The sequence below is a fragment of the Bombina bombina genome, chromosome 6, assembly GCF_027579735.1.
Source record: "Bombina bombina isolate aBomBom1 chromosome 6, aBomBom1.pri, whole genome shotgun sequence".
Classification (NCBI taxonomy): Eukaryota; Metazoa; Chordata; class Amphibia; order Anura; family Bombinatoridae; genus Bombina; species Bombina bombina.
In genome coordinates this window covers 545,659,886-545,674,714 of record NC_069504.1, presented here as the reverse complement: position 1 = coordinate 545,674,714, position 14,829 = coordinate 545,659,886, and the positions used below count along the sequence as shown (strand labels likewise).

Here is a 14,829-nt window from a genome sequence, read left to right as displayed (position 1 = left end):
CCCAGACCGCGCCCCAGCCCACCAGACTGGCGTCGGTCGTGACAATGACCCACTCTGGTCTGCGGAAGCTCATCCCCTGTGACAGGTTGTCCAGGGTCAGCCACCAACGGAGTGAATCTCTGGTCCTCTGATCTACTTGTATCGTCGGAGACAAGTCTGTATAATCCCCATTCCACTGACTGAGCATGCACAGTTGTAAAGGTCTCAGATGAATTCGCGCAAAAGGAACTATGTCCATTGCCGCGACCATCAAACCTATTACTTCCATGCACTGCGCTATGGAAGGAAGAGGAACAGAATGAAGTACTTGACAAGAGCTTAGAAGTTTTGATTTTCTGGCCTCTGTCAGAAAAATCCTCATTTCTAAGGAGTCTATTATTGTTCCCAAGAAGGGAACTCTTGTTGACGGAGATAGAGAACTTTTTTCTACGTTCACTTTCCACCCGTGAGATCTGAGAAAGGCCAGGACAATGTCCGTATGAGCCTTTGCTAGTGGTAGGGACGACGCTTGAATCAGTATGTCGTCCAAGTAAGGTACTACTGCAATGCCCCTTGGTCGTAGCAGCGCTAGAAGGGACCCTAGTACCTTTGTGAAAATTCTTGGAGCAGTGGCTAATCCGAATGGAAGTGCCACAAACTGGTAATGCTTGTCCAGAAAGGCGAACCTTAGGAACCGATGATGTTCCTTGTGGATAGGAATATGTAGATACGCATCCTTTAAATCCACCGTGGTCATGAATTGACCTTCCTGGATGGAAGGAAGAATTGTCCGAATGGTTTCCATTTTGAACGATGGAACCTTGAGAAACTTGTTTAGGATCTTGAGATCTAAGATTGGTCTGAATGTTCCCTCTTTTTTGGGAACTATGAACAGATTGGAGTAGAATCCCATCCCTTGTTCTCCTAATGGAACAGGATGAATCACTCCCATTTTTAACAGGTCTTCTACACAATGTAAGAATGCCTGTCTTTTTATGTGGTCTGAAGACAATTGAGACCTGTGGAACCTCCCCCTTGGGGGAAGCCCCTTGAATTCCAGAAGATAACCTTGGGAGACTATTTCTAGCGCCCAAGGATCCAGAACATCTCTTGCCCAAGCCTGAGCGAAGAGAGAAAGTCTGCCCCCCACCAGATCCGGTCCCGGATCGGGGGCCAACATCTCATGCTATCTTGGTAGCAGTGGCAGGTTTCTTGGCCTGCTTACCCTTGTTCCAGCCTTGCATTGGCCTCCAGGCTGGCTTGGCTTGAGAAGTATTACCCTCTTGCTTAGAGGATGTAGCACTTGGGGCTGGTCCGTTTCTGCGAAAGGGACGAAAATTTGGTTTATTTTTAGCCTTGAAAGACCTATCCTGAGGAAGGGCGTGGCCCTTACCCCCAGTGATATCAGAAATAATCTCTTTCAAGTCAGGGCCAAACAGCGTTTTCCCCTTGAAAGGTATGTTAAGCAATTTGTTCTTGGAAGACGCATCCGCTGACCAAGATTTTAGCCAAAGCGCTCTGCGCGCCACAATAGCAAACCCTGAATTTTTCGCCGCTAATCTAGCCAATTGCAAAGTGGCGTCTAAAGTAAAAGAGTTAGCCAATTTGAGAGCATGAATTCTGTCCATAATCTCCTCATAAGAAGAATCTTTATTGAGCGACTTTTCTAGTTCATCGAACCAGAAACACGCTGCTGTAGTGACAGGAACTATGCATGAAATTGGTTGTAGAAGGTAACCTTGCTGAACAAACATCTTTTTAAGCAAACCCTCTAATTTTTTATCCATAGGATCTTTGAAAGCACAACTATCTTCTATAGGGATAGTAGTGCGTTTGTTTAGAGTAGAAACCGCCCCCTCGACCTTGGGGACTGTCTGCCATAAGTCCTTTCTGGGGTCGACCATAGGAAACAATTTCTTAAATATAGGGGGAGGGACAAAAGGTATGCCAGGCCTTTCCCATTCTTTGTTTACAATGTCCGCCACCCGCTTGGGTATAGGAAAAGCTTCGGGGGGCCCCGGGACCTCTAGGAACTTGTCCATCTTACATAATTTCTCTGGGATGACCAAATTCTCACAATCATCCAGAGTAGATAACACCTCCTTAAGCAGAGCGCAGAGATGTTCCAATTTAAATTTGAATGTAATCACATCAGGTTCAGCTTGTTGAGAAATTTTCCCTGAATCTGAAATTTCTCCCTCAGACAAAACCTCCCTGGCCCCCTCAGACTGGTGTAGGGGCACTTCAGAACCAATATCATCAGCGTCCTCATGCTCTTCAGTATTTTCTAAAACAGAGCAGTCGCGCTTTCGCTGATAAGTGGGCATTTTGGCTAAAATGTTTTTGATAGAATTATCCATTACAGCCGTTAATTGTTGCATAGTAAGGAGTATTGGCGCACTAGATGTACTAGGGGCCTCCTGTGTGGGCAAGACTGGCGTAGACGAAGGAAGGGATGATGCAGTACCATGCTTACTCCCCTCACTTGAGGAATCATCTTGGGCATCATTTTCTCTAAATTTTGTGTCACATAAATCACATCTATTTAAATGAGAAGGAACCTTGGCTTCCCCACATACAGAACATAGTCTATCTGATAGTTCAGACATGTTAAACAGGCATAAACTTGATAACAAAGTACAAAAAACGTTTTAAAATAAAACCGTTACTGTCACTTTAAATTTTAAACTGAACACACTTTATTACTGAAAATGTGAAAAAGTATGAAGGAATTGTTCAAAATTCACCAAAATTTCACCACAGTGTCTTAAAGCCTTAAAAGTATTGCACACCAAATTTGAAAGCTTTAACTCTTAAAATAACGGAACCGGAGCCGTTTTTATATTTAACCCCTATACAGTCCCTGGTATCTGCTTTGCTGAGACCCAACCAAGCCCAAAGGGGAATACGATACCAAATGACGCCTTCGGTAAGCTTTTTCTATGTATCTGAGCTCCTCACACATGCATCTGCATGTCTTGCTTCCCAAAAACAACTGCGCAATAGAGGCGCGAAAATGAGGCTCTGCCTATGATTAGAGAAGGCCCCCAGTGAAAAAGGTGTCCAATACAGTGCCTGCCGGTTATTTTACATAATTCCCAAGAATAAAATAACTCCTCAAAACTATGAAGTATTAAAAATGCTTATATATCAATCGTTTTAGCCCAGAAAAATGTCTACCAGTCTTTAAAGCCCTTGTGAAGCCCTTTATTCTCATTTAATAAAAATGGCTTACCGGATCCCATAGGGAAAATGACAGCTTCCAGCATTACCAAGTCTTGTTAGAAATGTGTCATACCTCAAGCAGCAAAAGTCTGCTCACTGTTTCCCCCAACTGAAGTTAATTCCTCTCAACAGTCCTGTGTGGAAACAGCCATCGATTTTAGTAACGGTTGCTAAAATCATTTTCCTCTTACAAACAGAAATCTTCATCTCTTTTCTGTTTCAGAGTAAATAGTACATACCAGCACTATTTTAAAATAACAAACTCTTGATTGAAGAATAAAAACTACATTTAAACACCAAAAAACTCTAAGCCATCTCCGTGGAGATGTTGCCTGTACAACGGCAAAGAGAATGACTGGGGAAGGCGGAGCCTAGGAGGGATCATGTGACCAGCTTTGCTGGGCTCTTTGCCATTTCCTGTTGGGGAAGAGAATATCCCACAAGTAAGGATGACGCCGTGGACCGGACACACCTATGTTGGAGAAATAAACAAATTATTTGAGAAAATAGTCAACTTGTTATGTCTAATGATCATTATACTGTTAAAGGGACACAAAACAAGTTGTGATAGAGACTAAATATAATATGTACTTTAATTACTTTATCTGCAAATGTATACTGCAGTGCCTCGCCATTAACCCTTTCTTTTTAATTTCTGAACTGTAAAGCTCTAACTCCCCCACACACATTTCCTTCTATGGCTGAATCTATATCTATTGTTGTTTTGGTAGAATGCAAGAAGTGTGAACTCAGTTAAAATACAATGCATGTGTCTAAACACTGATAAGGGGGTGGAGTGGGCTTCTCCAGGCAGCTTAGCTATGTAATTCGTTTTGCTTATATTTTAAAAATTATTTTAAAATACTTGCCAGCAATTTTGAAACATTTTTTTTTATGCAAACTATATTTAATTAAATTAGCCCTTTTAGGATATGCACAGATCTCAACCTGTTTTATATCCCCTTAAGATTATAATGTATTAAACCCATTTTATTAGAATCGTCACTCATTCACCACTTTGTGTGCTGAACAATTTTCATCTCTCTGACTGTTTTTTGTTTGATTAAAACACATTTTAAAATTACATTTATGAAATTAAAATTACCAACCTCAAACTCTTTCAAAACGAAGTCTCATTAACTTGTAAATCCGTTTTTAATTTTTCTATAACGTCATCTAATACAGCCCACTATTTTAGCCCCTACGTGTATATAACAATCAACCATTCTTTTTCCCTGCTTTTGCATGTTATTATAATACTGATTTGTACACAATCGCATGCGCACAAAAACGGGCCAAATAGCGCTTGCGCATTGTGTCTTAATGACTCAGCATTTTCCAGCACTTCATAGGGAATAACGCTCTGTGTCGAAGCAGGTCTGGAAGGGATTGATGTTGCGCAATCTCGCGGATGATATTCGAAATTCGGCAGCCATCTTCAAACTGCGGTTTGCACACCGGATTGGCTAGGAGCAATATACTGAACTTACAGTGGTCCTTTAAAGTGAATGTAAATTTTTATGCTAAAGTGCCCGGTTTTTAAAAATTTGATTAAAAACAGGGGCACTTTAATTCATCAAAATTTACATTTCACTCGTGTTGGGAAAAAATACCTTTTAATCTTGACAGCCCCTCCAGCTTCCTCCGCCCGTCGCAAAGCCTCTTCCTGGGTCTAAAATGAGGAATCTGGCTTCCTCCAATCACGGCGTTGAATCAGACACCGATTACCCCGGGGGGGGGGGGGGGGGGAAGCCGTGATTGGAGGATGACCCCTCCATCATTTCGGACGTCAGAAATGGCTTGCGACAACCGGGGGAAGCTGGAGCGGCTGTCAAGGTTAAAAAGGTAAGTATTTTTTTCACAAGTGAAAAGTAAATTTTGATGAATTATTAAAGTGCCCCTGTTTCTAATCAAATTTTTAAAAACCGGGCACTTTTGCATCAAAACTTACATTCACTTTAAGTTTAGTTATGTCACTCTATCACACCACTACATAGACCATCTGCACTGCATAAGGTTACACTATGGTGGAGAAGATGTATACCATTTACACACTGTCTGGCTGCAGTGCACAGACACTTTAAAAATATAAAATACACCAACACAGCACATAGCTCAAAGAAAACAAACGCCTAGATTACAAGTTTTGTCAGTAAAAACTTGCGGGGCTAACGCTTCTTTTTTTTTTCCAGCACTCACTTTAAACAACGCTGGTATTACAAGTTTTCTGAATGGCTGCGTTAGCCTCAGAAAAGTGAGCGTTGAGCAAAATTTAGCTCCACTTCTCACCTCAATACCAGCGTTGCTTACGGTAGCGGTAAGCTGGAAAAACGTGCTCGTGCACGATTTCCCCATAGGAAACAATGGGGCTGAGCTGGCTGAAAAAAAACCTAACACCTGCAAAAAAGCAGCGTTCAGCTCCTAACGCAGCCCCATTGTTTCCTATGGGGAAACACTCTCTAAGTCTACACCTAACACCCTAACATGAACCCCGAGTCTAAACACCCCTAACCTTACACTTATTAACCCCTAATCTTCCGCCTCCACTATCGCTGACACCTACATTATATTATAAACCCCTAATCTGCCGCTCCGGACACCGCCGCCACCTACATTATCCCTATGAACCCTAATCTGCTGCCCCCAACATCGCCGACACCTACATTATATTTATTAACCCCTAATCTTCCGCCCCCAACCTACAATTATTAACCCTAATCTGCCAACCGGACATCGCCGCTACTATAATAAATGTATTAACCTCTAAACCGCCGCAATCCCGCCTCGCAAACACTATAATAAATTTTATTCACCCAAAATCTGCCCCCCCCAATATCGCCGCAACCTACCTACAATTATTAACCCCTAATCTCCCGCCCCTAAACCTAAGTTAAATAAAACGAAATAAAATTACTATAATTAAATAAATTAATCCTATTTAAAACTAAATACTTACCTATAAAATAAACCCTAATATAGCTACAATATAACTAATAGTTACATTGTAGCTATTTTAGGATTTATATTTATTTTACAGGCAACTTTGTATTTATTTTAACTAGGTAGCTATTAAATAGTTATTAACTATTTAATAGCTATTGTACCTAGTTAAAATAAATACAAAGTTGCCTGTAAAATAAATATAAATCCTAAAATAGCTACAATGTAACTATTAGTTATATTGTAGCTATATTAGGGTTTATTTTATAGGTAAGTATTTAGTTTTAAATAGGATTTATTTAATTATAGTAATTTTATTTAGTTTTATTTAAATTATATTTAACTTAGGGGGGGGTGTTAGGGTTAGACTTAGGTTCAGGGGTTAATAACTTTATTTTAGTAGCGGCGACGTTGGGGGCGGGAGATTAGGGGTTAATAATTGTAGGTAGGTGGAGGCGACGTGGGGGGGCAGATTAGGGGTTAATAAAATTTATTATAGTGTTTGTGAGGCAGGATTGCGGCGGTTTAGGGGTTAATACATTTATTATAGTGGCGGCGATGTCCGGTCGGCAAATTAGGGGTTAATAAGTGTAGGTAGGTTGCAGCGACGTTGGGGGGGCAGATTAGGGGTTAATAAATATAATGTAGGTGTCGGCAATGTTAGGGGTAGCAGATTAGGGGTTCATAGGGATAATATAGGTGGTGGCGATGTCCGGTCGGCAGATTATGGGTTAAATAATTTCATTATAGTGTTTGCAATGTGGGGGGCCTCGGTTTAGGGGTTCATAGGTAGTTTATGGGTGTTAGTGTACTTTGTAGCACTGTAGTTAAGAGCTTTATGTTCCGGCGTTAGCCCATAAAATTCTTAACTACTGACTTTTTTATGTGGTAGGAGTCTTGGAGGTAGAGGCTGTACCGCTCACTTCTTCCAAGACTCGTAATACCAGCGTTAGCCAAATCCCATTAAAAAGATAGGATACGCAATTGACGTAAGGGGATTTGCGGTAGCAAAAAGTCGCGGAAGAAAAGTGAGCGGTACACCTGTACCTGCCTGACTCGTAATACCAGCGGGCGTTAAAAAGCAGCGTTAGGACCCCTTAACGCTGCTTTTTAAGGCTAACGCCAAACTCGTAATCTAGCCGTAAGAGTTTAACCAAATGTTATTTGATAAAATTAAGTAAAACTAGCTATCTTAATATAACAACAAAATATTTAAAGTTATGGAAGTTAGTTATAAAGTTATAGGACACTACACAAAAACGAAATTGATCTGAAATTGTTTGTGCAGCTAGGTTGCCACTTAAAGGGATAGGAAAGTCAAAATTAAACTTGCATGATACAGGTACAGCATGTCATTTTAAGACTATTTTCATATGTGCTTTGTTCTTTTAGTATCCCTTGTTGAAAAATAATATGCAAATATCATACACTAGTAGGAGCTAGATGCTGATTGGTGCCTGCACACATTTGTCTCCTGTGAATGGCTAATTAGATATGCTCAGCTAGCTACAAGTAGTGCAGTGCTGTTCCTTCAGCAAAGGATAAGATAATGAAGCAAATTTAATAGCATTAAATTAGAGAGTTGTTTTAAAATTGTATGATCTATCTAAATCATGAAAGAAATTTTTGGGGTTTCCTGCCCCTTTAAGTACAACTAGTAGTATTTCTACTAGAGTTTAACCACAATGACTGGGGAAGCTAACACATGCACATACTAATTAGGAACCTCTTTATAAAGTCCAGAGTCTCAATATTGTTGCAAAAATTAGGTCACAATGAATGACACAAGATCATTTCATAAAGTCTTACAGCACAGAATCACACAATCAGGCCATGATTGTAAATCAGCCTGTGAAATGTTTAATTCATATAGATGGTGAAATTGTAAATTTGACATGCAATTAGATACCTTTAATTTCAACCTTGTTCTACCTTCTTCATCCAACATTTCTTCATCTTCAAACTCATCTTCATAATACTGAGGATCAAAGGGTCTAATATAAAAGAAATAAGGAAAAACAACATTTGTTGATTTCTGTTGGTGAGAAAACACAACAGAAAGTATAAATCATATTGGTAAAATTGTTCGTGCATTCAAGCTCTCCAAATAGTGTGGAAAGGATCAGGCAGCTATGGCATCAAATGCACTTTTATGAACAGCAACACAAATGCATCTAGATTTTCCTATTGCGCACCACCTGTTTCCTTTAGCTAAACATGTTCCCGCTCAATTATTTCCCCATTATAAGTTAAATCATTAAATCTTTGTTAAATCGACCATTAAAGGGATATGCAACCCAAAAAAAAATTCTTTCATGAATCTCAGCATGCAATTTTAAGCAACTTTCTAATTTACTCCTATTATGATTTTTACTTCATTCTCTTAGTATCCTTATTTGAAAATCAGAAATGTAAGCTTAGGAGCCAGCCTATTTTTGGTTCAGAACCTGGGTAGCGCTTGCTGATTGGTGGTGGCTAAATGTAGCTTACATTGCTGCTTTTCAAATAAAGATACCAAGAGAACAAAGAAAAATCCATAATAGGAGTAAAATAATAAGTTGCTTAAAATTGCATGCACTCATGAGAGAAAGAAAATGTGGGTTTCATATCCCTTTAACCAAAGACAATTCAAAGGTATTTTAAATCTACAAATTGTAACAGCATGTCTTTTGTAACCTAAATAATTCTATAAGAACAAGTTTAACAAATGTAGTAGTAATCTTATTTTAAAAGGACAAGTTCAATAATCATATTACTATTTTTAATTTAAAAAAAAGAAGATATAGAATCCTAAAGTTGGTGATTTGCAATGTAAAAAGATGCTGGTATAGAGCAGAAAAATTCTGGAAAAGTTGTGGTTTATTCACCATACACTATAATATTAAATCAATGATATACTTATAACTTTTTTGCACTGGTATTATTTTAGATACAGTTTCACAGTAAGTTTAGTGAGGGTTGTACCTTGGCTCAACACTGAGAAAGTTGGGAAGTTTAACAAAATACAAGTCATTTCCCAGATCAGTGTTGACCTTTGGAATTTCAACTTCTATCCTCGTTTCTGGAGCAGCTTCTTCTTCTTGCTGTCCCTGATCCATTACATCATCATCCTTTAAAAAAAGAAAAAAGGAGGTTTGTTTTTTTTGCTTTGAATAACAGCTATTGAATCAAAGAAAAACAAAACTGGAATGTTAATCTACTGGAAATTAAAGCTAGTTGCCAAAGGAAGATGACAGTCTGAAAAAAAAGAAAACTGAATTAAAAAAGAAAATTGAAAAAAGCAACAACAACAAAAAAGCATAGTGATATATTAAGTCACAGATATGCCTGTGTTTATTTAACCCCTTAAAGGGACAGTCTAGTCAAAATTAAACTTTCATGATTCAGATAGGGCATGCAATTTTAAACAACTTTCCAATTTACTTCTATTATCTAATTTGCTCAACTCTTTAGATATCCTTTGTTAAAGAAATAGCAATGTACATGTGTGAGCCAATCACACAAGGCCTTTATGTGCAGCAACCAATCAGCAGCTACTGAGCATATCTAGATATGCTTTTCAGCAAGTGATATCAAGATAATGAAGCAAATTAGATAATAGAAGTAAATTAGGAAGTTGTTTAAAATGACATGCTCTTTCTAAATCATGAAAGAAAAAAATTGGGTTTCATGTCCCTTTAAGGATCAGGAATTTTAAAGAAAAACTTGCGCAAATTACCGGAGAATTTTTAGCATTTTTGCAATCATTTAAACAGAAATAGAGCCTTGTTTTTTTATATAATATATATGTATTTATTATTTTGGTAGGCAATCCAAGGTATTGATCTAGGGCCATTTTGGTATATTTCATGCCACTGTTTCACTGCCAAATGCGTTCAGAAGAAGAAATAAAAAAAAAATATTCAAACACTTTAGATTTTTCACTGAAGTTATTTACACACAACTACTGCAGACATGGTTGTAAAAGCTTCTCTGAAATTCCCTTTGATCAGAAACAGCAGATACACCGCTATGCAGTTTTAGGTAGTGATCCCCCTCCCCCTTGAAATGATCACACATATGGACCCTCTGAAGCCTGCCACTATACTTTTCTGTAGAAGCCCATCCTCCCTCAGCAAATATTTTTTTCTGTAGCGTAGGGAACCCTCCCTTTCCCTCCCCCAATGCACCACCCACCTCCATCCCACACCACCCACGGCATCACAGTGTCATTGTCCGTATTGGTAATCTGCCTTCATATGGAACAATCAGTTCTTCCTTACCATATAAAGGTAGAAGCCTTCTGCCCCTGGCAGCAGGAGCCAGGCTGCTGGATGTAGGCACTACTTCAACTGGGTACACTAGACAAAGTACTCAGTGATATAGTAGTATCTACGTCCATTTGGCTTAAAGTGAATGTAAATTTTTATGATAAAGTGCCCGGTTTTTAAAAATTCAATTAAAAACAGGGACACTTTAATTCATCAAAATTTACATTTTACTCGTGTTGAGAAAATACTTACCTTTTTAATCTTGACAGCGGCTCCAGCTTCCCCCGGTTGTCGCAAACCTCTTCCTACGTCAGAAATGACGGATCAGTCATCTTCCAATCACAGCTTCCTCCCCAGGGGAATCAGTGTCTGATTCAACTCCGTGATTGGAGGAAGCCAGATTCCTCATTTTAGACCCAGGAAGAGGCTTTGCGACGGGCGGAGGAAGCGATGAAGCGGCTGTCAAGATTAAAAGGTAAGTTTTTTTCCCCCAATACGAGTGAAACGTAAATTTTGATGAATTAAAAAAACGGGCACTTTATCATCAAAATTTACATTCACTTTAAGAGGTTTACTAGACTCCTTTAAATCAGTAAAATGAAGTTGGCTTTATTTAATAAATGGTATCATTTGCTTCAGTAAGAAAAAACCTTTTCAGTTCATGTGTCATTATACAGGGCCTATTAACTAAATGTAAGAAGTGCAATGTTAACTAGAGAGAAAGCAACACGATGCTGTGTCACATACCATAGGTTGACCTGGTGTTGCAGGTTTCTCTTCCCCATCACTGCCTGAAGAAATGTCATCTGCATCTCCAAAAAGATCACTAGCATCTTTATTTGCTGATTGTAAAAGATAAAATTATATATTAGAAATAATCATCTACCAAGGTATTCACAATGCACAAAGCAATGCCAGTTATTAGAGGCTACACAAATATGCTGCTCACAAGCCTACATGGAGCTCAGGATAAGCATTGCCCCTCTGGAGCTGACTATAAACCTTTTTGCATAGGTTAGACACAGTTTTACAGACAAGCAATAGTGCAGTAAGAAAGTGCTAAGGCATTACAGTATTTTCTTATTGCAAATGTATGACTTTAGTAGTGGGTAATTGGGGCGTGAGGAGCAAGCTGTACAACCCGGTAAAATAATTCAAGGCTCTTTGAAATGAAGTGTGTTTAAAGTCTGCTTTAGCGTTTTATTTAATGCTATTTGGGCTCTGTGTGGTCTAAATTTAAATATGGCAGTGTTCTTCACAAAAAAAATTAGCAATATGGGCAGCAACAGCGCAATACTATGAAATATAACATTTTCTGGTATTTATATATATGTTACTTAAAGGGACAGTTTACTCCAGAATTGTTATTGTTTAAAAAGATAGATAATCCCTTTACTACCCATTCCCTAGTTTTGCATAACCAACACGGTTATATTAATATAATTTTTACATCTGTGATTACATTGTATCTAAGCCTCTGCAAACTGTCCCCTTATTTCAGTTCTTTTGACAGACTTGCATTTTAGCCAAATCCGTGCCCTCTCATAAGTAACTCCATGTACGTGAGCACAGTGTTATCTATATGGCACACATGAACTAACATGTTCTAGCTGTGAAAAACATCAAATGCTTTGAGATAAGAGGCGGCCTTCAAGTGTTTAGAAATTAGCATATGAGCCTACCTAGGTTTAGCTTTGAATAAAGAATACCATAAGAATAAAGCAAATTTGATCAAAGTGAGTTGGAACGTTGTATAAAATTGCATGCCCTATTTGAATAATGAAAGTTTAATTTTGACTAGACTGTCCCTTTAAGGTATCTACAGCACAGATTAATTGCATTCTTTAACCAAATTTGATTTAATGATAAATTTGTCAAACAAAGATGGAACAGAAAAGAAATTAGATAGTTTTATATAAACGTTGGCCTAAATTATAGATGGGTGGTTAGTAAAATCAACCAGGTAGTGTGTTCATTAAAAAAAGGTCCTGGGGAGAACACTGTATGCTCTATGCAAGGTGCCGAGAACACACTCACCAATCAGGACCTGCAATAGCGTAGAAATCAGTAACATATGCATGCACATCATGACAGCCTTGATGTCAAAATTAAACTTTCATGATTCAGACAGAGCATGTACATTTTATTACAAGACCAGAGACGAATATTTTGCATTACTTTCAATTTACTGCTCTGACAGCTTTTTAAAGTATACAGTGAAAACATTAGTAAACATAAAACATGTGAAACAATAGAGAAAACAAAAGAACCAATGAGGACAAAGCCATGGATGTAGAAGATGAAATCAGCCAATCAGCATACTCATAATGTCCATAAACAGTCCAGAGTGCACCAATACCTCTTTCTTTTTGCTGCTCTGAAAGATTAAGTACCTGTGCAATGTTCCCATAATAAATTGATATTTGAGTTATTAGAATTGTTAAAGGTTATTGCCATATTTCTCTCTTTGTTTTTCTCTTTTACTCTTTTTATGCGTTTTTATTATTATTTCCTGTTATACTCTCTCTTACATGCTCATTTTTTCTTTTTGTGAGAATTATATTTTTCCTTCCTTCTTTCTCTTAAACGTTTTTACAGTCCCTTACCTGTCACTTTCTAATTTACTCCTATTATCAATTTGTTTTTGTTCTCTTGCTAACTTTATTTGAATGTAAGCTTTGGAGCCGGCCCATTTTTGGTCCAGCACCTGGGTAGCACTTGCCGATTAGTGGCTAAATTTAGACAACAATCAGAAAGTGCCACCCAGGTGCTAAACCAAGAATGGTCCAGCTCCTTTGCTTACACTCTTCCTTTTTCAAATAAAAATACCAATGGAACAAAGAAAAATTGACAATAGGACTAAATTAGAAAGTTGCTTAAAATTGCCTGCTCTATCTGAATTATGAAAGTTTAATTTTGACTAGACTATCCCTTTAAGAAGGTTATAGTGATGGTAAAATGTTTTAAAAACAGGTCCGGAATCTAAGAAATATTTTACAGGGACTTTAATCTAGCCATGACATTCTAATCCCCGCGCTCCGACAGCCCACTTCAAATCTTATTTTTTTTCTGTGCAAACAGTTTGAACTGTTCTTCAATTAGAGATCCAGTCGTACAGCACTTTTTTTTGTAGCTAGAGTGCTGATTGGAGAATAGTTCAAACCATTCAATTTGAAGTGGGCGGCCGGAGCACAGGGGATTAGAAAGTAAGTTACAGTATCTTCATAAATTAAAGTCCATCTTTAAAGTCCAGACATAGTTTTAAAACATGTAAAGGTTTCCATTACTTTAAAGCTGTCTTTTTTTAAAACCGAGTTATAGCAGCTGCTAATCAGTAGTATTCCAGAACCTCATTAGAACACCAATCCTTCATGCCGATTAAATGGCTGCTTGTCACCTAGGAGCATGCACAGTGAGTACATACCAAAACAAGCGTGCATAAAAAGGCGATTAAAAAATAAAATTATGTAAAAAATGCTAAAAAGAGTAATGTCCCTTTAAACCACTGGTTTTCAAACCTGTCCTCAGGTCTCCCTAACGGAAAAGATTTTCAGGATTACCTAGAGTCAGAGCAGGTTAAAAAAAATAAAAAATAATAATGATGTTTACCAACCTGATGATTATTTCACCTGTGCTCTAGTTCAGATATCCTCAAAATCTGGCATTTAGGGAGGCCTGAGGAAAGGTTTTAAAAGGTTTGTTTTTTTTGTTTTTTTTTTTAAATCTCACTTTATTAACTGTACCTTTGGGTTCATCACCATCACTTTCCATTTCAGAATCTGAGGCAATGGCCTTCTTGCGCCGCTGCCGACCGATTTCCTCTTCGCTGTCACTGCCTTTCGCAGATTCTATAAAAGTAAGAATGGAAGGTTAGACGTCTGTTTTGTTAATCCCTTTTAAACATAAACGTTAGAACTATTAGGACTAAAAGTCTAGCACAATTAAAAAATGCAGTGCAAGATTTGTTACAAAAAACATATATATATTAGTACAGTTTAAACCAAAAGTTGTAACCATACAAATATAAAAACAGATGTTCTGTGTAAATAAATAAATATATATATATATATATATATATATATATATATATATATATTATATATATATATATATAAATATAAATATATTATATATTTTAGATAATTTAGTAGTGCCTGTACCATAAAATTAACTGTTTGGATTATGCTTTATAGACACTTCAAATGAATTCTATTTAAGGGTGTAAAAAGAATTGTGGTTAACTCCTCTACATTTTAAAAGGGTTTAGGTTTCATAACAATTTGTCAAACCCTGATCTTTTATAAGGAATATTAAATTCTAGATTTACACACACAATGCATGTTGCAATTCATTTTCAAGGAGTCTTTCATCAAGGCAGAATTTGGTTCCTTCAAGCTTTGCCAGTCGTCCATAATTATCTTTAGGCAGGAGCATA

The 14,829-nt window shown here is 37.7% G+C and overlaps 1 protein-coding gene across 1 annotated transcript in view; it reads right to left on the bottom strand.

Annotated features, from left to right (window-relative positions):
* Positions 1 to 14,829, bottom strand: part of LEO1 (LEO1 homolog, Paf1/RNA polymerase II complex component) — a 74,718-nt gene that overhangs the window by 41,969 nt on the left and 17,920 nt on the right. The window contains exons 3-6 of the mRNA XM_053717478.1: positions 14,138 to 14,242; positions 11,142 to 11,236; positions 9,109 to 9,254; positions 8,054 to 8,138 (exon numbers count right to left, since the gene is read on the bottom strand). Coding sequence (XP_053573453.1) covers positions 8,054 to 8,138; positions 9,109 to 9,254; positions 11,142 to 11,236; positions 14,138 to 14,242 — 431 coding nt within the window. The remainder of the gene's footprint in view (positions 1 to 8,053; positions 8,139 to 9,108; positions 9,255 to 11,141; positions 11,237 to 14,137; positions 14,243 to 14,829) is intronic.